Source organism: Larimichthys crocea, chromosome XII (assembly GCF_000972845.2).
Source record: "Larimichthys crocea isolate SSNF chromosome XII, L_crocea_2.0, whole genome shotgun sequence".
In the NCBI taxonomy this organism is placed as follows: Eukaryota; Metazoa; Chordata; class Actinopteri; family Sciaenidae; genus Larimichthys; species Larimichthys crocea.
In genome coordinates this window covers 959,558-982,393 of record NC_040022.1, presented here as the reverse complement: position 1 = coordinate 982,393, position 22,836 = coordinate 959,558, and the positions used below count along the sequence as shown (strand labels likewise).

The 22,836-nt window shown below is 45.7% G+C and overlaps 2 protein-coding genes across 4 annotated transcripts in view; one reads left to right on the top strand and one right to left on the bottom strand.

Moving 5' to 3' along the window:
• Positions 1-924: 924 nt before the first annotated feature.
• Positions 925-20,005, top strand: epn2 (epsin 2). 3 transcript variants are annotated; one of them, XM_019262860.2, is made up of 10 exons: positions 925-1,337; positions 5,985-6,736; positions 7,971-8,125; positions 12,444-12,556; positions 13,025-13,129; positions 13,593-13,707; positions 14,156-14,305; positions 14,611-14,703; positions 15,862-16,089; positions 16,345-20,005. In XM_019262860.2, the coding sequence occupies exons 2-10, from the start codon at positions 6,306-6,308 to the stop codon at positions 16,683-16,685; spliced, it is 1,731 nt and encodes a 576-aa protein (XP_019118405.1). In that variant the 5' UTR covers positions 925-1,337; positions 5,985-6,305; the 3' UTR covers positions 16,686-20,005. The 3 variants fall into 3 exon arrangements, with proteins under 3 accessions (XP_019118405.1, XP_019118406.1, XP_019118407.1); XM_019262861.2 differs by having other exon boundaries at positions 926-1,337; positions 14,611-14,640; XM_019262862.2 differs by lacking the exon at positions 14,611-14,703 and having other exon boundaries at positions 926-1,337.
• Positions 20,006-20,381: 376 nt separating this feature from the next.
• b9d1 (B9 protein domain 1) overlaps positions 20,382-22,836 on the bottom strand; it is a 3,946-nt gene continuing 1,491 nt past the window's right edge. Inside the window, exons 3-7 of the mRNA XM_019262863.2 lie at positions 21,919-22,030; positions 21,684-21,780; positions 21,421-21,483; positions 20,824-20,891; positions 20,382-20,635 (exon numbers count right to left, since the gene is read on the bottom strand). Of these exons, the coding sequence (XP_019118408.1) occupies positions 20,478-20,635; positions 20,824-20,891; positions 21,421-21,483; positions 21,684-21,780; positions 21,919-22,030 (498 nt within the window). The 3' untranslated portion in view covers positions 20,382-20,477. The remainder of the gene's footprint in view (positions 20,636-20,823; positions 20,892-21,420; positions 21,484-21,683; positions 21,781-21,918; positions 22,031-22,836) is intronic.

Here is a 22,836-nt window from a genome sequence, read left to right as displayed (position 1 = left end):
TCCCGGGCACACTCTGTTGCGTGTCTTGTCTTGCATGACTTATTAGAAGAGCGAGCTCTGACCTAAGACTGTCCTCTGGACTCCATAGAGGAAGTGGGTGAGAGGACAACGCCTCTCCCTCCCTACATGACACTGTGGGCTCCCTGAGCAGCTTTTTCAGCAGCAGACTGCTACACCCACGGTGTAAGAAGGAGGAGAGGTTCCTGCTGCTGTCAGACTTTACAACACCTGCACCACCTGATCATGTTGTAGTCTCCTGTTCATGTCTCAGTTTGTTTTCTATTTTATTTCATTTATACCTTAGCAGTTATTATTTATATCATGGTCACTTACTTTTTGTAATATTATTTATATCATGGTCACTACTCTTGCAATAATATTTATTATTTGTCACTTTCTTTGCAATATTTCTTACACTATGGTCACTTTACATTACAATACTCTTTTTATATATCATGCTTTCTTACTTTGCACATATACTTTTGTACAATATATTTTATTTACTATGGCTATTTTGATATTTTATTATGTATAGTCTGTTCTTTTTTTTATTCTTAAGTTGTTGTCTATTGTCACTGTGTGTAATGCTGCAGCTGCACTGTAATTTCCCAGCTTGGTATAACAAATAAAGTCTATCTATCTATCTATCTATCTATCTATCTATCTATCTATCTATCTATCTATGCCCCTTTTTTCCTCAGTACTTGTCTGATTTTTTATTTATTGTGTTTCTTTTTTTTGCCTTTTCTACTTTTTTCTAATTCTGTAGTGTGTGCTACACTTTCCTCTGCTGCTGTACAACAAGTACATTTCCCCGTGGTTTGACGAATAAAGTATCTAATCTAATCTAATCTAATCTAATCTAATCTAAGTAATTCCTGGGATGAAACACACGGATTGTGTCATGATGTTTTTGTATTTGTGACTTAGAGGTTGTGACATGACTGTAGTTTTAAAGCTCCTCTCTCTCTCTCTCTGTGTGTGTGACCCTGGCACAGTCAAGCCGCCTTGGTCACACCCTTCTCCAGCTCTCTCCACCTCCTCCTCCACTCCTGCCCGCCATGTTCTGGAGGAGGAGGAGGAGGTGGAGGAGTGGAGGAGGAGGAGGAGGAGATACGTGTAGCCTGGGTTTAGCTTCGGCTTTAGCATTAGCAACACATAGCTCGGCGGAGGCGCAACAAGCAAACCCTCCTCCTGAACACCGAGATAAGTGCTACATCTTGATTTCCACCCACCGCCCCTCTCTCCTTTTTGGGAATCGGTTTGAAGTTGTTTGAGGGTTTATATCCCTGGATTTTTAAAAAAGCTGAAGGAGCTGACGTAGCCCTGCAGATATGGTAAGTTACCGTCAGCTTTGAAAGACGGTGGAGGAGTTGTTTTGTTTTTTCTCTTCGGGGATGTCTCCACCAAGCTAACTAGCGTAGCGTGCTAGTTCGGCTACCTTAGCCCAGAAAAGACGCTCTGAAGCGGGATACGATGATTGATACACATCGTTAGGTTGTAATGTTAGTACTGGAGATGTAACACACGTTAAATAATCTCCGGGTTGTGTTTTTAATGTGAGCGGTTACATCTGAAATCTGCCGCTGGCTAGCTCGGGCTAGCTTTGATCCAACTTTTTTCTTTTTTTTTTTTTTTCCAAAGCTAAGTTTGGCTCGAGTGTTTCTCCTGAATTAAACGTTAGTCAGCGGTTAGAGGTGTCCAAATGCAAAACGATAAAGCCAGTTAAGAAGTAAAAAAATATATAAAGTGAGTTGGTAAAATAAACCAAACTGGAGTTAACACAGTTTTCAAACGGGCGACCAACTGAAATCAACGTAAGCAACTTAGCTTATTTTGCTAGCCCAACGGCAACTACTTGTCGCTAAGTTTTGCGCCGGAGTTGCTAACGGTTAGCGGCAAACGGCTGTTGCGCAAAAACAAACTTAAACCTCTGTTAACATCCACTTAAATCATCCCTTAAACTCAAACAGGTTTTTTTTATTTTTATTTTTAAAAACTTAAATATTCCCAAAACTGACCGTTAGCCGAAGCTACTTTAGCTCGCGTGCTATCATATCAGTTAAAAGAGACGCTGTGATTTATTATTTTTGTTTGTTTGTTTTTTAAAAGAGAGGCTTAATTTTTTATGTTTTAATCCTCTCTATTGGTGTGATATGATTGTATAGAGATGTCTAATAAGGCTGCTGTTGTGGATATTCAGTGGAGCTGCTGTAGTCCACACATTTATTGAGATTTGTTTGGTGTGTGTGGGCGCTGTCTCCCAGTCGGCTAAACCTGCTGCAGCTTTAAAAAATCTCACATGAACACTGTTTGTTTGGTTTATATATATTTTAAAAAAAAAATCTGAGTCCACATAAACGTGGCCTGAGTGAGCAGAGGGGCAGGGCTTTGTCTATTGTCACCATGATCAGTCAGTCACAGTGGGTGACAGATGCATCATCACCGTCCTCCTCCTCCTCCTCCTCCACCCTTCCCTGACTTGGCTTTGTCTCTCAGCCGGGCCCAGGGAGGACAAAAGGCGGGGTGACGTGACGATCAGAAGGTGGCCTCTTCCTGTCTTCATGCTCATCATACCTCACACGTCCCACATCATACACTCCCCAGTCACTTTAAGGCTTTTGCAACACGTGTTTGATTTTTCTTCGGGTTAGATTCAATGCGATTTTTTTTGCGGGAACTTAATCCTCCAGCAGCTGAGTAGTCAAGGATTAATTACTGTGAACTGAAAAGAGGTGAACGGATCGGGGAAGGAACCGGCTGGATAACTTGTTGTCACATTGTTGCACACCCCCCGCCGTCCTCCTCCCTCCTCTCTTTCCTAACACACACACACACCCTCTCGCACGGAGATTGTGCAAGCCTTCTTCTATCTGCAGATCAGCTTTTACTCTTGCTGTGTGGGCCTGGCAAGGCAGACCTGTTCTCAGCGTACCGCGTCTCAATCATGCTAATCACAGTTTACTCAGGTTTTGTGAAGACGCACCCAGACACCGGTGATCACGCTCACGATAGCTTTGGCTTGTTTGCGGGCCCGTTCCCAGCGCTCCCGTCTCTCCTCGGTGGACGTTTACTGTAATGTCGTTCCTTTCCGCGTCTCCATTACAGCCTCTGATAGGATTATTTGTACAGTTTTTGAATGAAACCACTGTTTGAGCGCTCCAGAGTTTACTTGTTGGGTCATTCATTCACCATGCAGTGCGGTTCTGGTGTTTTAATCAAGCGCGATAGGGCAGTTTAGATAGCTGGCAGCAAACAAACGCGACTGAGAAGTGAACAAGCTTTGTATCGCCGAGGCAATTAATGAAAAATGTGGCGATAAGCTCCAATAACAATCCCGCAGATCGAGTCTTGACAACTTCTTCCAGCGCAGAAGCTGCTGTCAAGTATTTGTTTCATTTCAGCGAGGGGGATTTCACCTGTTCATAAGCATCAGCACGGCCACGCGTTCATGAAACGCTGGAAACAATCTGCACTGCAAATAAAAACACTCTGAAGATTTAAACGTCAACCGTCACTTCTTGACCAGCCTGGAAACCTCTCTCCACACGAGCCACACATCTGATAATGAAGTAGCCCGTTAACTCGCCGGGATCGTATTTGGTTAAAGCGGGATTCCACCGTACGCAGGGCTTCGCTCGAATTCTCTGTATTTGCATGCTGCGCACCACATTGTCGTCCCCTGTTGTCATTTCTCTTCTCCTACCCAGACTTTGGAGACGGCCCAACTTGTGGTGACAATAGATACGTACACGTTGCGGCCTGTTGGTGGGGGTCAGTTTTCTGCTGATGCTACGGTTCTGCCCACCTCGAGGCATTAACAGTCGGGGATTTGTGCATGAATTTGGCAGCGAAGAAGGTCAAATGTCAGAGTTAATGCAGCGCTATTAGAACAAAAACATAAAATATAGGTTGAGGGATTTCAGATTTCACCCGTCTTCCCTGTGTGTCAGTCGGATACAGACATGCGGAGATAGGAGGAAGAAAGTAGTCCCTGCACCACATAGTTTTTTTATGGTTATCCTCCTATTCTAGCAATCCTGGCTGGTTGACTGTCATTCAGACATGAATATGTATTTCTGCACACAAGTCCTGTGTGCTGTCTCTTCTGGGCCCCGAGTGATCTAAGCACAGAAGGGCTGGAGGAAGGCAGGGCCGGCGTTGTCTCGCGGTGGGGGTTGTTCCGGGGTGGGGCGGGGTGGCGGAGGACAAGACAGAGCTCCCCTCTCTTCCTCCTGTCTGCTACGGGTGAATAGGTGATTATAACAGCAGATGTGTCATTAGGTCTGAGCTGTATTCATGCGGATGCAGGGCGAGAAGGGAACGCTCGGGGAGGGGAGGGGGGTGCATGCCCCACAGGAATCCCGTTTCACTGGCGTTAAGTGAATTTACGGGATGTGCCAAGTTGTTTTCTTAACCCCCCCACACACACCCCCACCCTCTCACCACCTCCTACACTCACACTCCTTTCCTCGTTTCCTCGTTTCGTTCCCCCCCAGCTGTCTTTCCGTGGCATCACTAGGCAGGAAGGTCCCTGAAATAAGCGCACACACACACACATGCGTAAATGTACACGGCCGCATGCTACTTGTTGGAAAAGCAATGTTTTCAAAAAAAGTCTGCATGGACGGCTAATCACTTTTTAATACAGAGTGAAAGCGCTCGCTTGTAGAGCGTGTCAAAGCACGCTCAGGGCAGGGATCACATTACCGGAGAAGGAGAAGTCATCACGGGTCTCCCTCGACGGTAGTCAGAGGAACACTGCACACGAAAAAGATCCCAGCACAAACCTGAGCTCCTATTTATTACCAGGAACGCCGATTTTACAATTAGATCATCTGTTTCACGCCAATGTGTGTGCGTGACAGCAGCACGGGAAGTCTTCTCTGGACACTAAATACCGCTGCTTGCATCTGAGCTCAAACTATTCAAATATCGTGTTTCAGTAAAATAGATTTTTCTTTCTAAGCTGCGCGTCGCGCCCGAGGACATTTCTTAGTAAACAGAAAATAAGATGCTAATAAACAAGCTCTTTACTTTTTTTCATGCACACGAAACCCGTAGGTCTTACAGCTGTGACTCCACACACACAGTTTCCACGTGTGTCAGTCAGGAAGTGATTAGTAGCCAGGCTGCTGATCTGTTAGAAACAGGACAAGAGGATAAGTCACTCCTCGAGTCATAATCAGACTGGAAATGCTTTATCTCCCCTGCCGCCCACCAAAGGGTGGAAACACATTCTTACTCAGTCATCGGTTTGGCTTCTCTCACAGCGACACACCTAACGGTAATCGGTAATCAATTATTCCTCATGTTCATGTCGCGTGTGTTTTTCTCTCGAACGTTTCGTACCGCCCGCTCTCTCCCGTCCTCCCGAGCCCACCCAACGAGCCGCCGACTGCCCTGAAACGATCGAAATGATTGCTTTTTCTAGCACCCTCCCTTGTAATTCACAAATTGAGTCAGATTACTGTAAAACTCGAGTGACATTACAAACGTGGAAAAAAACAAAACAATTGTTGGTCACAACACCCTGGTCTCATATGAGCTCATACGGAGGCAGGCTCTCTGCCAGCGCGTGGAAACTGCTTATGTAAGCGTCAAAGTATGAAACGTATTGTTTTGTCGAGTTTCAGAAAGGAAGGCACCGCAGCTGCCCCTGTAAATATAAATTAACTTCACGTTCTTATTGTTTAGGTGTTGAAATCGGAATAGCAGCGACACGTTGGAAGAATTCAAGATCCGATAAGACCAGATGTTTCATAGCTTCGGTTGTTTTTTAGCGTTTCTCTAAAGGAAGGTAGGTTGGGTGAAATATTCTGTGCTCGAAGATGACAATGTTACACGAGTTTAGCTGTCATAGAATAAATACGAAGCTGTCGTAAGTTTAGAAACTAATTCTAACATGTACATGTTGTGGTTTGGTTGAATGTAGCGTGTTTCTTTGCTGAATTTCCTTTCTTCTTTTTCCCCGTCTGTCCTAGGTGATGGCGTGGTCATGTGTGCAGCCAGCACTGTGTGTGTGGAGATGGTTTTAACAGGCCTGGAGAAGCCTCATAAACAAACACACTTACACACACACAGGTACACACACGCGCACCGCTGTACACCAAGAAGATTCACAAACACACACGCCACCGCCGTGCCTTGAGAGAGGACACAGGCGCACGGACATAAAACACACACATTTACACCCACGGTGTGTGTGTGCTCTCTTAAACAAACGTTATCGGCGTCCTTGCTGCTCTCCAGCGTGAGAGTGTACATTGTATTTTCTTCCCGTCTGTCCTGTCTCCGCCGCCACCATGCCAAGCTCGACCATCCGCCGGCAGATGAAGAACATGGTGAACAACTACTCTGACGCCGAGAAAAAAGTCAGAGAGGCCACCTCCAACGACCCCTGGGGCCCGTCGTCTTCCCTCATGTCGGAGATCGCCGACCTCACCTACAACGTGGTGGCCTTCAGCGAGATCATGAGCATGATCTGGAAGCGGCTCAACGACCACGGCAAGAACTGGCGCCACGTCTACAAGGCGCTCACCCTGCTCGACTACCTGATCAAGACGGGCTCGGAGCGAGTGGCCCTGCAGTGCAAAGAGAACATCTTCGCCATCCAGACCCTGAAGGACTTCCAGTACATCGACAGAGACGGCAAAGACCAGGGCATCAACGTCAGGGAGAAGAGCAAACAGCTGGTGGTCCTACTGAAAGACGAGGACCGCCTCAAAGGAGAGAGGTAAGAGCTTTACACAGGAGTCAAAGTACATTTTGTGATTAACAATTTTGTCCTTGAATCTAACACAGTCTCTAATCTAACAAGTTTACCAGGTCATGGTTTTGTGGGGCGTGGGAAGTGACAGTGATAGAATAGTCTCTGCAACTGTGACTTTGTCCTTGTCCTCTAAAAGGGCCGGCTAAAAGCCAGTGATCAGAATCATCAAATGAGGAGCCAGTGGTTCAAACTGCATCAGGACTTATTCACCCTTTGTTTGTACTCACTGCTTTTCTTTCAGTTTTATTACAGCTGATCGTGAAGCTTTATCTGAGGTCTCTACAAACCGTACACTAGTTGAGACGGTGGCAGTATTTTAATAATTATCTGGCTGACGGTCATTGACATTCACCGTGAACTAATTCAATAAACAGTCTCAACACGAGAGGTGGGATTTTCCCTCACCGTGTCACACTCTGGTTATCTCACTAGGAGCAGGGGGACTTAAGGACTCTCCTCATTGTTTCCACACCTGTTGGTTCTAAACAAAGATCGGTCCACAGGAAGTCTACTGCTACTACTCACAGGTGGTCATTTGAGTGGGTCCCAGGGAGTACTGAGTACTTTCCCAGTTCTATGTGGGTGAAAGTACAAAGGTCTGCATCTTGACCTGTTGAACGTTCCCATTCCTTTCTCATATTTAACTCTTTAAAATTCAGTTTTAAACGCATCAACGCTGCTACTTCTTATCTTTTATACTGCTAAGAAGTACAAGCAGAGTTATTGTACTCAAAGAGTACATGGTTGTCTCTGACCACTCTGAGTTTAGCTGACGGCCTCCTTCTCTTGTGTCATTAGTTTCTTTTTTGTCTGTTTCTGTTTCTTTTTTTCTAACACGCTATCTTAGATGAATGTCGGATTTTGGCTAAATAAGGGCATTGAATCTTTTCCAGCGTTAGACTAATTGGCCCGAGGGGTTAGGGGTGTTCATCGTTTGCTTGGCAGGATTTTTAATTCTAATTAATGGATTTTTGCTGTGGCATTTTCTAATTGGAACCATTTGAAACCCCCCGATTCTCAGGGCGGGTTTAGTAATAGATTTCATCTCATTATTTCTTTTGTTCCAGGGCTCCAAAGACCAATTGTCCTTTTGTACCTCATGCCTTTGGACGCCGCAGTAAAGATTACAAGGATCTGGACTTGAGTCAGCATGATTGACCATATGCTATTATGTTTGTTTGTTTTTTTGTCCTACTAGGTCTCAAGCTTTGAAGACCAAAGAGCGTATGGCTCAGGTGTCCACAGGGAGCAGTCAGATGGGTTTTGGCAGAGGCTCATCTCAGCCCAACCTCTCGACTTCCTACAGCGAAGAGTATGGCAGGTCAGAGGGCTCACCTGCCTCTTACCACGGCTGTGAGTATTAGCTCTGCGTTTTACATAAGCAACACACGCAATACACGTGCAACACAGAAATTTCCATTATACTGTATTCTGTCCCAGTTGGTGTAACTTTGGCCTACATCCCTGAAACCCGCCCCTCCCCCTGTTCTGTCTCTGGCTCGCAGTCCCACAGTAGGACTGCATTCCTCACACACACACACATACACACACACACACACACACATTGCAGAGGAAGTAGCGTCTACCCCCCCCAAGCTTCTGTCATCCAGACAGAGGAATCTGCTCCTCTTTTCAGTGATACTCACTCCTCCAGAGATGCATTGAGTGAGAGATATAGAAAACACTCAGTGACGGACAGCGGAACATGGAGAGCTATGGATAGATGAAGATAGCACTGAGAGATGAATGATGGAAGGGGAAAAAAAGATAACCGTCTTAATCAAGTCTTTTTTTTCTGCAGCCTTATATTACTACTGCATGGTATTGATTGGTGAATAGATGAACAGTGTCATATCAAAATAGCCTTGATGTATCGCCTGTATGTCTGTGTAAAGTCAGTGTGAAGGCAATTCTAAGATTTATTTCAAAATACATTAAATGTGTTGAAGATAGTTGCTGAAAACATGTGAATCATATATTATTGGAATGTGGAGTCAGAGGTTTTTCACCAGTTTTCAGTCCAGGATTTTGTGGGCGGTCCTAAAGGGTGGCTCGATGACACACTGAGGCCACCCTGAGCATACCCCTGCACCCCTAGCAGAGAGATAGAGGTGAATTTATCTCAGAGTGTTTCAAAGTTAGTCATGTCATTTTCTGAACTCATCGGACACGTTTCAGTCGCTTCAAAATCACAGCTTGACTGCTCCCACGAGTGGGCGTGGCTTCAGCAAATTCATTTTGACGCCTAATTTTATAAACTTGTCAGTATTTTTAATTATTCAAATTTGACAGAACACATTTATTCTTACTTTCCATGGACTTTAACAGTATTAGCACATTGTCAGGCAGTGAATTAGTGCCATATTGACTCACTGATCATATGGACTCATTCTTGATTCTATTTTTCGAGCTTGATGTGAAAATACTTTTCTCTGTCTTGCGTTGTCCCTCGTCTCCCCTGTGTGTATATCTTGCTCACTGACTGGACACAGTGCTTTTCGGAATGCTTGGTTTGTTTGTGTAGCATCACATGATATGATTTACGGCGTATGCAGTTGGTCTGTAGGTTTCCCGCTAAACCAGTGCCGTAAAGGCTGGAATAGCCGCGCCAGTTAAAATAGACTCTCTGGCTCTCGGACCACTTGCACAAACATGACCACGCGAAATGTTCACACTATCAAAAAAAATAATGGCTGCATACGATATGTGATAAATGGTGATAGGTCATTGTTACTCTTGATTTTCTGTCTCATCCTAACAGAGAATGAGGTGGCATTAAAGTGTTTTAACGGAGTGAAAGAGCGAGAGAGTAGAGAAGAAACAGGAATCCCAGTCAGGAAATGGGGTAACGCAGAGAGGGATAGAGAGGAAAGAATGGAGAAGTTGCATTGAAAGAATGAACCTTGGCCTCTTTTCCTTTCATCCTCTGTGCCCCCAGTCCTTTGTACACAGCAGGATGGCTGTGTGTGTGTGTGTGTGTGTGTGGCTGTGTGTGTGTGTGGCTGTGTGTTGCCTTGTATGCGGTTGCAGCCTGTGTGGATCTTAGAGCATGCTGCGTTTATCTTTTTACTTTGTGGCCCACATTCCTGTACGTACGTTATGTTTGAGTGTGTGTGTGTGTGTGTGTCAGAGGCGGAAGCTCCAGCTCCAGCAGCTGAGTCATCAGTTGAGAAAACTGAAGGAGAGCCCGACCAATAGGAGTGAGGTCGGGTTGCCGCTGTGGGCGTTGCCGGGCGGGATTTTTGGGATTCCAGTCAAACTTTCCGAGTATTGTTGTCCACACGGGGCGTGAATGAGCGGCCATGCGAGTGTGACCCAGCATGTCAGCCAACCCCCGTTAAACTTTTTAAGATGTGTTCTTCATCATACGCCTGTGTGTAGTTTCCCCCGAGGTCATCCAACCAATCGTAGATGCTCTTCATTGATGCCTTTTCACTTCAGTTTAATTAGTTCAGTGCTTCTAAAGCTCAGCGTGAGGTTAGTTAGTCGTATCCAGTGTACACGCTGCATGAAATGCAAATGTAGAACGATGAATGGAGTTTGCTAACTCTGCATCAAGAGTGCTCTGTGTGTGTGTGTGTGTGTGTGTGTGTGTGTGTGTGTGTGTTAATCTCAGTCAAGGCTGCAGGGCTTGTAAAAAGTATAAATACAGGAGATTTATTTAGTTTATCATCCTCTTTGGCTGCCTGACCAGAGCTGCGAGACTCAAGCTGTACACGGTTTCACAATAACTGTTATGATGAAATAATGTTTTGGGAATCTAGAAAGTGCCTGAAAGGAGCTGCCTCACTCATGAGGTGAACTCTTTTATCTAGAGAGACAAGAGACAGAGTGTCTGCAAGTGTGGGGATAGTTAGTGGTTGACACGCCGGGATAAAAAACCCTGTGTGCCATTATCGCCACATAAATCCACTACACGTGACACGGGTGGTCATCAGCCCATTTCACTTTCTTCCAAACTCTCCGTTTGCAGCTTCAGTTGCATGCTGCACTCAGAGTCTTCACTTTGTCAACACAAACGGTAGTGACAAAACGGAAGATTAAAAGCATTTCTCTGCCGGCGGGCAGAGCTGTGTCTGTGAGGAATGTCAAGAAACCGCCATGATCCATATATGGTCCATTCCCACAGCAGTGGGTTTCAGTTGGTTTTGTTTATTTGTCTTCCTGAGTCGCTACTATCAAGTGTGTGTTTATTATGTCGTCAGTTTAGTCTCTCTTCAGGCTCAGCGGTAGACAAACTGTCGTTTAAGCCTTCTTGTTGTTTGCAGTTGATTTGGGAGCTCAAGGAAAATGTCAAAGATATCTACAGTGCCTCTGTTTTCACTGTCTATTTAAGGGGCAGAAATGTAGCAGATACAAAGTCCCTCCAGCTAACCAAACACACCTTTACCCTCGGTACTTCTGGTCACTTTCCCCACGGGGAGACACACAGCCTGGAGACGGAGTCAGGGAGACGTGGGGTTTTGACAAGGAGCGAGCGAGGCAGGAAATGAGCTGAGAGAAGGGAGGAGAGGAATCGGATCTGAGGCTGCACGTGACGGAGGCAGCGAATTAATTTCTGAGAAAAAGTATGCTGTCATTATTAGTCATGCAGACGTTAAGTCGTAATGCATGTAACGGGCTTACTGCGTTGTTGTCATACGTGCATATCTATAACGGCTCAAGAATGACGAGACAAAAAAACAAAAACATTTCCTCATCATGGAAACACTCGACACATTTACTCTTTATTGTTTATAGAAAAGCTGCTGACTGTCGTGACGTCTACTTCCTGCAGACGTCACGACAGGGCAGCGGAGTGTGTGACCTCAGAGTGAAACAAAACGTCAGCGTTTCCTCCATGCATATTTGTGTCAGTGTTGTTCTTTTGTCTTTTGCGTTCAGAACATTATACGGGAGATCATCATGGTGTGATGAGTAAGGTGAGGTGTGTGTGTGTGTGTGTGTGGGAGTGTCCACATCAGAAGCAGAGCATGTTATGACTGAGGGAGGTGGAAAGAGAGGAACCATTTTTATCATTTAAGTTTGAAAGTCTGAAAGCAGTTGTCCAAGTTTGGCCACCAAAATATCACTTTTTTTCCCCCGCAGGCTAATACTAATGGATACATGAATAATTTCACAGAAAACACACACTTTTGTTACACCCACAACATTCACACATGCACACACTGCACCGAGCTGGACTGCTGAGAAATAATGAAGAATAATGAAGCAGACACGGTGACATCATATCGAGAACTGTGATGGGAGGGGTGATGGGGTGATGTCACTGTCTTACCATCACCTCCCACGCCACGGTTCCCACGAAAAGACTCGGATTGAATTTAAAAAACACATTCTGAGTCTTTGTTTTATTTTTTTCTCCCGAGCCCAAACCTGGTGTGTGTGTGTGTGTCTGCAATGTGTGTGTGTTTTCTGTGCTGCCACATGGCCCGAGCTAATCCAATAAACTGAACAGTCCTGTCGTCCCTTACAGGCTCAACAAAGAAACTTGTAATCACACACACTCACACAAACATGCGCTGAAATGTAATTCAAATGTGACTGATATTATACATATGATTGTAATTATTCCACCTGGGTAACGGTTGGTTTTGAAGGATGTTTGGAGGTAGTTATGTATCCTTTTATACGATGTGACGTTAACACGCGTTCTGAATGTGTCCGTTAGCCACGTCTCCCAACGCGGGCTCAGAGCTGGAGCAGGCCAGACCTCAGACCAGCGGCGAGGAGGAACTACAGCTGCAGCTGGCTCTGGCCATGAGCAGAGAGGCTGCAGAGCAGGTACACACACACAGGCGTACTCATACGATGATGCTATGACGACACACAGTACCTTTTCTCACAGTTGACTATTTCTTCTTCACTACCTGCGTGTGTGAAAACAGTTTCCGTTACATCTGTTGAAACCAGCTGATTAAATTTCAAACCAAGACTTTACTGGCAGCGGTGCGTAATCATCTTTTATTTTTATTTTGCTGCACGTCAATCTTTTTTTTCTGACGTGCTGCAAATTCACCTTTCTGAAACCGCGTTAATCATTTTTATTGCCAGTAATTCTGTTCTGTTATCCGCCATAACCTCAAAAAGCACGTCGAGTTTCCACACGCAGACATTTCTGAAATCAAACAATGATTTTGATTTGTTGTTACATCATTCTGCAAAAGTCACACTGTCCATAAACGCAAGAGCAACCTGCCTGATTCTTAAGAAAAATGCTGCGTCATGCTAACTGTGTGTGTGTGTCTTCAGGAGGAGCGCATACGCAGAGGAGATGACCTGAGACTACAGATGGCCTTGGAGGAGAGTAAGAAAGGAGGCCCAGACTCGGTAAAACTCCCCAAGAAGAAGAAAGAGGTAAAACGCACGATCACTGTAGTGACTCAGTTATTCTGTCCTGAAACAGCCTCGTCTCTCTCCATCCTCTTTTCCTGCCGGACCCCGTCTGCTGCTTCAGTAGCAGTAATGGAAGCACTAACCGGCAGCCGCCTGCCCAGTTTACTGTTCATTATTCTGCATGGATAGTTGGCCGACTTGAATCTGAGGACACGTAGAGCCGAAGCGATGGAGTAGGGCTGCGTGGCCGCGCCTCGCATTTTATCTGGGCACATAATGACCTGACCGCCGTCGCTGTGTTTGAACAGCCTTTGCGCTCTAGAGGATAACGGCTGACCAGCAGATGGTCCCCCCTCATCTGTTTCCTCATCTGTCTTCACTCGTCCCATTCTTCTTTTTCCTCTTTTGTCTGCACCCTTCATTCTTCCTCTTTCCTGTCCCCCTAATGCTCTCTCTAATCCACTTTCTCCGTCTCTCTTTGTAGCCACAGTCGTCTTTGATGGATCTGATGGTCGTCCCAGAGCCCGGTGCCAGTGCTGACCCCTGGGGCGCAGGGGCCGGGGCAGCTGCTGCATCAGAAGACCCCTGGCAGCCTTATGGTACACACACACATACAGTATACACACTCACTAGAAAACTACACACTGGCTTTCGATGCAGTGAAGTATTTGTGTAGAGTCAGTTCTGTGTGTGTGTGTGTGTGTGTGTGTGTGTGTGTGTGTGTGTCTCGTCTCTGCTGTCCACCTGCAGCTCCTAAGACTGTGACTCTTTGTTAAATAGGAATGCTGCTCCACTGGCTCAGCAGCATTACTGCACAGAGAGGAGGGGGGCGGTGTCAGAGGAAGATATCATGAAGGAAATGAGTGTGGAGGGAGTGGGGCTGTGGGGAGCTAGATATGTAAATGTTGACGGAGGACAGGCGAGCGATACCGGGGGGGTGGGGGGACTTTTTCCACCTCTCTCCATCTCCCGTCCTCTCTCCCTTTTCCTCTTTTCCAAATTGGCTTTACATTTTCACACGTTCTCTCTTCTCCCCCCTCACCTCAGGCTCTGCTCCTAAGCCAGCAGCCCCAGTCGACCCATGGGGCGCTTCTTCTGTCCCACCCATGAAGAGCAGCGACCCCTGGGCATCAAACGCCGCTCCCGCCTCCGATCCCTGGAGCTCCGCAGCTGCCCGCCCTAAGACTTCCAATGCAGGTGACCGTCAGGGAGAAAGTAGTTCTTTCCACAGGCATCAGCTGCCAAGTATTTCTGGACACGTGCACTCTTTATTTTAAGGCCTAGTGTCTCAGACAAACAGCTGTGTCACAATAACAAAACGCTTCTGCACATCTGCATGCCTTCACGTGCTTATTTTGTTCATTTGTCTTTGTTACTTTACCGAAATATCCATACTCATTCATGCTTGTGTTTCCATCTGTCTACGTGTGTGTGTGTGTGTCTGCTGTGTGTTTTTTATTTGTCTGTGTGCGTGTGTGTGTATTTGCGTTGTCCCCTTTCAGGTAGCTTTGACCTGTTCAATGCATCCAACGGTACGTCCAAAGAGGACTTCTCAGAGTTTGACAGCCTGCGCTCTTCCTCCTCTGTCCCCACTGGTACTCACCCATGTCTTCGTCTCTCTATTGACCCCGGAGTCTGTGTTGTTGTTGTTTTTCTCTGTGTCTAAAATTACGCCCCGTCTGCAGACACGCAACGTTTCTGCGGGGGGGAACAGACACGCACACGTCTCGTCTTTTGTATGTAAACATCACCAGACTTGAGCAAAGACAGAGTTCTAACCACCGGAGTCACGTTGATGATTTTTCCATTGCAAATGCAATCAAACGTTGCAGTAATCAGATCAAATGATGGGGGGAAAAAAGTGTGTTTGCTCAGATCTGGTCCAATATCAATGTGGAATAATCTGATGCAGCTTTTATGTGTATCACTAAATACATTATCAGACCTGAGCCATCCTGTTTATGGAACCCTTTTTAGATCCGCTAGCTGTGATACTTTACAAATCTTGTCTGGTGCATCTGAACCAGCGACAAATGTCCCAAAAGGTTTAATTAAAGCCGTCCACACCTTCCATCAGGTCGGTGTGTGTGGAGGAGGTTCCAGTGAACAGCTTGGCACAGGTCCGAAGTATTTTTCTCATGTGGTTTGGCAGTCTGGATGTGGGAGGGTGACATTGGTGTCTGACTTTTGCTTAACACAAACACTTGTGATATGGTCAAGGACAAGGTGAGAAGGAACACAAACACAGGCGCACAAAGTTAAGAAGAAAAAAAACTATGTGACCTTATCGCCACACGGCGTGTAGAGGACGCTCGGCGATGTTGTGGAAACTCAGCCCCTCGCAGGACGACGTTAGCGTTTGAATCAGCTCCGGCTGAAATCTGCAGGATTTATGGGGCGTCGATACACACCGGGCCTGATCTTATCAGGAACCTTTTTTTGGCTCCGCTACGTGTCGGTTTCTGTTCTGAAAAGACATTTTCCATCTTTGACATTTCCTCGTGGGTGTGTGCAGCAGCTGGCGTGCTGGGTTTGTGCTCATCCATTAATGAAGGACGGCTGCCGCAAAAAAAAACAGCCAGGCTGTCTGCCTCTGATGTCTTTGTGAATGTGGGTGCCCACATCTATTAGACCTTAATTCAGTACTTCTAATGCTCCAGGTCAAGACTAGATCAGAAATATTGTCTCAGAGTTTTGTTTTTGTTCATTAGCAGCCTTTTCATCAGTGATTACAACCGCTCTTTGTTCCCCAGGTGACGGGGGCGTAGCATCTTCTATCCCCTCCCAAGCCAGTCTCGCCAGCAGCAGCAGCCTGGACCTCTTCGACCCTCTCCCCACCTCCATATCTACTTCGATAAACCCAACTCGAAAGACCCCGGAGTCCTTCCTGGGTCCCAACGCTGCCCTGGTCAATCTGGACTCTCTGGTGTCCAAACCAGCTCAGCCGGCGCCAGTCGTCAACCCGTTCTTGGCTTCAGCAGGTGGGGGAACGAAGTGTTCTGTCATATTTTAGAGATGTTTTTTAAGCAGGTACACACACTGATTAATTCATGCTGATTAGATAACGGAGTGCTCAGCCAGGAAGTGTAGTGAGTAAGCCATGAGACGCAGACACACACACACACAGGCCTGAACACACACCCATCTGCGATATAACAAAACATTGAATGTCACTTCATGTGTAGATATGTGTGTGTGTACTCGGTAACATTTCTTTCTTTATCGTCTCCGTGCAGCCTCTGCAGGCTCTGCTCCAGCAGCCCACGCCAACCCCTTCCAAGTGAGCCAGCCAGCGCCTCCCACCCTCAACCAGATGCGGGTCAGCCCGATGCCCGCAGGCTTCATGGCCGAGCCCATGGCCCTCGCCTCCGTGCCCGCTCAGCCCATCACCATGGTCCCCCTGGCAGGCATGGCCCCCATGGGCCGCGTGATGCCCGGGATGGGGGTAGGCGTGGGGGCGAACGCGGGGATGAGTGCGGGGATCCCGGCTTCCATGTCCATGCCCCAGCCCCTGATGAGCATGCCACCCCAGGCCGGCGCACAGCCCACCGGAACCACCAACCCCTTCCTTTTGTGAGAAAGAAGGGGGGACGACTTGCCCCAGAGTAACCTCCCCCTCTCCCCTCTCACTCTCTCTCACTCTCTCGCTCTCTTCCACTTTGGCTCCTGAAGCTTCAAAATGAACAAGGAGGCGTCTTATCCCATTTATCCTTTTTTTTTTTTATAACCAACTCCGAGCCAGGTCGTAGTCCCAGCCTGGCCTCCTCCTACCTTTAACACACTCCTTCCTCCTCCTCTCAGTGCTACAAGCTGCCTAGTCCTGTGTGTTCCATACTGATCTGACGATGAGGCTGATGACCACAACGAGTTTGCATCTTTCTACAGACTTACAGAGTAGCAGCGGTGTTTACAGTTTTTTCCACAGAGGCAGTCTGTCCTCCTCCTCCTCCTCTCATACGCTCGCCTCCTCTCCCTTACTTTTTTCCTTTTAGGATTGCTCCTTTTTTTTCTTCTTCTGTGGTGGAGTGACCGGAGAGTCTGACTGTACTAATGCCAGGATCTTTATCTCTTCACTAGAGCTAATCTTTTATAAGCCCTGTCAGCTGGTGTGAGTGCACATCTCAGTACTTTTACACTGTGTATATTCCAGTGGGTTTTACTGACACACACTGGAGTACGGATGAGAGATGGACAGATGTGTTTATACTCTTGTGTGTGTGAGTGCGTGTGTGTGTGTGTGCGTGTGTGTTACTAAGCAGGGATTTTGCACAATTTTTTTTCTCTGTTATTATTTTTTTTCTTCTTCCCTTTCCGCGACTGTTGGGTTCACCGTTACACCTTAGCTAAGGGAGGGAGGCCCGCCGCGTCACGTCACACACACACACTGCCGCGGCTCTCGGTACACAACTCTCGTCTGGTCACTTCCTGTTAACTCTTTTTTTGTTTGTTTCCTGGCCCTCCACATGAACTTTGACCTCCACGGGATAAAGAACAATGAACTCTTCTTGAAAGGAGATGAACCCCTCGCTGTGAAGGGGTTGAAAAGATAAACGCTGTTTTTGTTTTTGTTTTTGTGTGTGTGTGTGTGTGTGTGTGTGTGTGTGTGTGTGTGTGTGTGTGTGTGTGTGTGTGTGTGTGCGCGCGCTCACACGCAGGTGTACTGTTAACGCTCGTGTACTAACAGCCACATGTCGATGTATTTGTCACTGAGTCTCTCCCCCCAGTGTGTGTTTGGAGAAAAAAGACATGAACTGTGATGGCATCAGTATTTTGCTATCTGAACATATGGATGCAGTGATGCATTGTGGGACTGTTTTCTTTTTTTTTCTTTTTGTTTAGTTTGTTTCAAGGGTCAAAGGGAAGAGGGGTGGGTTGTGTGTGTGAGTGTGTGAGAGAGTGTGTGTGGACACATTTAGCTTCCAAGTGTACTTTAATGAGCGTTTCTCAGTAAAGTGGAAGTGACTTAGAACTCGCTTATGTTAGTTTCTGAAGTCGAAACGGGGATAAAGTAGACGTCTGCAGCCTTAAGAGAGAATGTGTGTGTGTGTGTGTGTGCAAGCAACCTAATATCAAGTGTTACTATGGTGACGGGTCGTGAAAGAAAGCAAACTATGAGTTTAAAGAGCACGTCAGCCGCTTGGCACCGTGAAGAGTTTACCTCCCCGAGTGGATTTACTGCGGCTAATCTAAGTACAAGAACATTACCTGGTAGACACACACACACACACACACACACACACTCATGAGGGGTTATTCCAGGATTGGCCTATTCATAGCACAGGGAAATCCCGCAGCAAACGACGGTGAGACATGTTCATGTAAACAAGCAGTTGTTGATTTTTTTGTTGTTATTTACTCGTTAGATGTAAATCCATAGCCGAGCCTTTCAGAGTTCTGGAGCTGTGTACTAGCATGTATCATCTTCATCCTCTCTCTGTTTTCTCTCATTCTAGTTTTTTTTTTTTCACCCTATGGGTAGGCGATGTAATTCTCTTCTCTTAGAAGCACAACTGTTACCAAAGTCATAGCGACTGTGATTTCTGAGGATGTCATACTTTGAGTAGTTTGAAACAGTAGGGTCACACTTCACTGACGTTTTTTTTTTTTTGTTAGAGGATACTCACGATACCGGAGACTCCGTTGTTATAATTTTTAAAAAATATTTCAGAGCTATATGTGCAGGAGTTTGTGTAAGAAAGTGTTACTGTCGGCTGAACGCCGGCACATTGTACCGACAGCGAGCTGAGCGCATGGTCGATGTCGCGCACAGACCCTTCTTCTCTTTAGGTCACTGTAATCCCTTCTCTTCAGTTCGGTTTATCACTGCCAATGTTATTACTGTGGAGGGGGTGTTTTTCTTTTTCTTTTCTTTTTTCCTTTTGGTGTGAGTTGGTGCCCTCTCCTGGTCTGCTGTGGTATGATAGCTACACCGCAGGACCCTCGTTACTCCCACTAGACGCAGACCTTCATTTCTCTCAGGCAAAAGGAGGAGCAGCTCCGACCCGTGTGTATGACTTTTGGTGACGACGCTGAGGGTGATGATGATGATGATGATGATGGTGATTTGGTCCTGAATGAATGGATGTGACACTTGCAGAGACCAGCAAACATTTTTAATCTCTAAACTAAATATATGCAAAAATTGGAGTTGGAAAAAGTAAAGATAAGAAGATTTAATGCTAATGTGTTTTTTTGTTTTTTGGTTTGGTTTAAAGCTACTCTGATATTCTAGCTGAGACATGTCACTTTCTCACTGGCCTTGATTTCACTGCGGCCTGACCTTTTAACTTCACTCCAGCGATTGGGGGAGAAAAGGTTCTTTTATCGACGCATTGACAGAGAGAGAGAGAGACAAACAAACTTGTGTTGAACAAAGTCAGCACTCCCGAACAGTCGGATCACACTGCATTTGAACTCTCTCTCTCTTGATCCCTGGCAGCAGTTTCACAGTCGTGGGCTATGGTGCAGTGAAAATGTGGCCTGTGTGTAGCGAGCTCCTCTGCGTGTTACTATGTATTCACTCTGCTTTTATCAAGAGGACTAACTGACCTTACGGACTGTCTGTCTTTATATGCATAAACAGCCTCCTTTTAATCTTTTCCATGTCTGTCTATTTACCCTTCTCATAGTACTGGGAGCAGGCTGCTTTTTTTTATTGGATACGTGCTCAACCTGTTGGCATTATAACTGTATAATATAATTTATCATTTGTACTATTGTAACATACTGTTCCTCTGTATACCTTATTATTCTGTGTAATGGGTTTTTGTAGGAAAAGTCACCGTGGTATTTTAACGGCATCTAAACAAACGAACGCAGCAGGCCGCACCCTGTTGGATGAGGACAACTGTAGCTGCATTGGTTCAAAATAAAATGTGTATCACTTCAGCTCTGTAACTCCAGCATCCGTCTTTTTTTTCTTCTTTTAATCAAACGTGAGTTCAAAACAAACAAGACTTTGTAGATTAGATTCAATCTTACAGCGATGTGTTGAACACAGTCAGACAGGAACGAGTTACTCAGAGGTAAAGTCCATGTTTATTTAAAAAAGTAAAAAATATCGTAAAACTGAAAAATTCAAATGTCTGAAACTGCTTATATAAGAATACATCTAGTAAAATTTCATAATTTCCATACACTTAAAAAAAAACCTGGGCAGAGGAGTGTTTGCATGCGTTCTTTCCGCTCTGTCTCTGTAGTGACGGTGCCACTGCAGTATTATTGATTTCCATACTACCTGAGGAAGTGAACAAGTCATTTTATACGTGGCGTGTGTTTTTTTTGTTGTGGTGGGGATCAAATGTCCTTGAGAGCAAAGGGAACAAAACAAACCCCGCCGATCGTCTCTAAAAACAGTCTGTTGTGTTATTTACATTCTGTACGGCTGTTCCTCTGTCGACCAGCCAGATGTGACCGACTGTGTGTGGGCGGGGCTTGATGGTCCTGTGTCGTAACCCAGTTTCTTCATGTCTTTAGTCATGATGTGGAAGGAGACTGTGACGAAGCCTTGGGACCGAACACGAGTCACTGCGACACACAAACAATAGATACTTATTTAGTTCCTCTTCGATCGGGCAGTTCTGTCACCGACTTAGAAACGTCTGGCTCAAGGAGTCTTCCTATTGTTTAACTGAAATATTTCTGTATTGAGAAACTTTGGTGTTGCTGTTTACAATGTTACAAAACTAAGAAATCTAAACAAACACACAACAAACCTTCTCTGCCTTCGCCCTGGGCCACCACTTTAGGGTCTGTGTACTCTGGCCTCCGTCCCAACAGCCAGCTGAACGAGAGAGGGAAAAAAAAGAAGTCGTCATTACAGCTCCGAGAACTGAGCTGCCCTAATACAGAATATATTGTGTACAAAATGTATGCACCTGCTTTTCCTAATCACTCCCATGACTCTTGCTGAGTCACAGGAAGCGGCGTGTTAATGTACGTCATGTAAAACACAGCGAGCGCATGAACAAAGCACTGCCTACGTCAGATGGAAAATCAATTTCAATCAAGAGGGGAAACTAAATATGCGTCAGGTGTTTTATTTAAATTCCAAAGTCTGTGAACCTCTAACAGCTTACTGTGTGTGGATGACAGCAGCTGGCAAACAATACACACTGATGTGGAGTACTCTCACCACACAGGCCTCAGACTGCACCTCAGTGAGACTCACACACACACAGAAGTAGTAAATATTTAATGATGCTCAGATATAGGCTGCTTCCCCCCCAGCAGGCACAGCTCATCAGCCGCAGTAGCAGAGTTGCTGAGACAGAAAAGTAAACACACAAACACAAAGTGTTCGCACATCTCACCTTGTGAATTTCTGAAGCTTCCATGTGGGCTCAGGAACAAACATGGGGATAGTTCGTGTGTGTCTGAAAAATCAAAACAAATAACAGGTTCAGATCCTGCCCGCACTATGGTCGAGCTCTGCTTTTGTCAGGGGAGCAGGCAGTATCGACATGCTTTAGGCAGGGGATGTGAATTTTTAATGGCTGCTCTCTTAAATTCAAGCACTAGTCTGACTAAAACTGGCTCCTTCGGTTGGTAGAAAGTAGACGGAGGTATCACTGACTGTCCGGGAGTGAAGGGGATGTGGGTTGCTCCGTAGCCTCGGACCACGTCGTTGCCAAACACGTCTGGACCGTACACACTCACCACGAGCTGAGGCCCTGGAAAATGAAAACAAAGCCTCGGTTTTGTACTTCTAGATTTCTGATTGGTCACCATGTCATTTCGGTATAATATGATTTCTGAAGAACGAGTACTAAACAACTCTGTGTGGTACGTTTTGTGAGTGTAACGCTTACATCCAGAAGGGTTTGTGCTCTTAAATGTTGTCTCCAGTGGAAAGTTCCAGATTAATTTGTGTGAGGACTGACTGCCTTTACAGGTTATCTGGGTGATGCCTTCCTCCAGGCCCTGCAGAGACACAAAGACACAAGAGTAAGACGATAACCAGACACGACTTTAACTCTTCTCACTCTATCGTCTGGACAAACAGTGTCTTTACTTCAGAGCTCACAAACGCAGCTTTTCTGAAAGAAATGAAGACACTGCATCACCTTCAAAACATTATCTACCATAGTGTCATAAAATGTCAATTAAGCCACCACTATCAGACAGAACCGTATCCAATCATTTCCATATACCATCTGCTGAGAGAGGTCCCACATGTCATCATCGTTGTCCTGTACATCCCTCCCTCTGCAAACCAACATCTGCCTGCGGCACCACACACACCATCTTCTTCGTTATGTGCTATTGGGTGTAACTTTGTATTTTGCATTATGTGATTTGTGTGTTTTTTTGCTTTGTACTGTTTGTTATTGTTATGGAATTGTCTATCCTTAGGTAACACGAGGTCACGTGTGTGCCTTGAGGTCCTCGACAGTATTAATTGTTTTGTGTTTGACTAGGTGCCACCATATCTCAACACTGTGGTGTCCAGGGTCGAAGAGACCTGTTGCTGCCTTCCTAGACATAATAGATAGCTTGATGTTGATGTTCCAGACTACAATATGCTGACAATAACACCTGCATGGGTAAAAACATTCTCTTTGACTAATTCTGGGCGTGTAGTATTTGTGGTGTTATCTTTGGGTTTAAAGTTTATCCAACAGCATTAGTTCTGCAGAATATGAGACCGACTCAGGCACTTCTGATGAACTCTGAGAGTGTCTCTAATTCTCCGTGTCCAAGTGTCAATAAATAATACAGCATAAGAC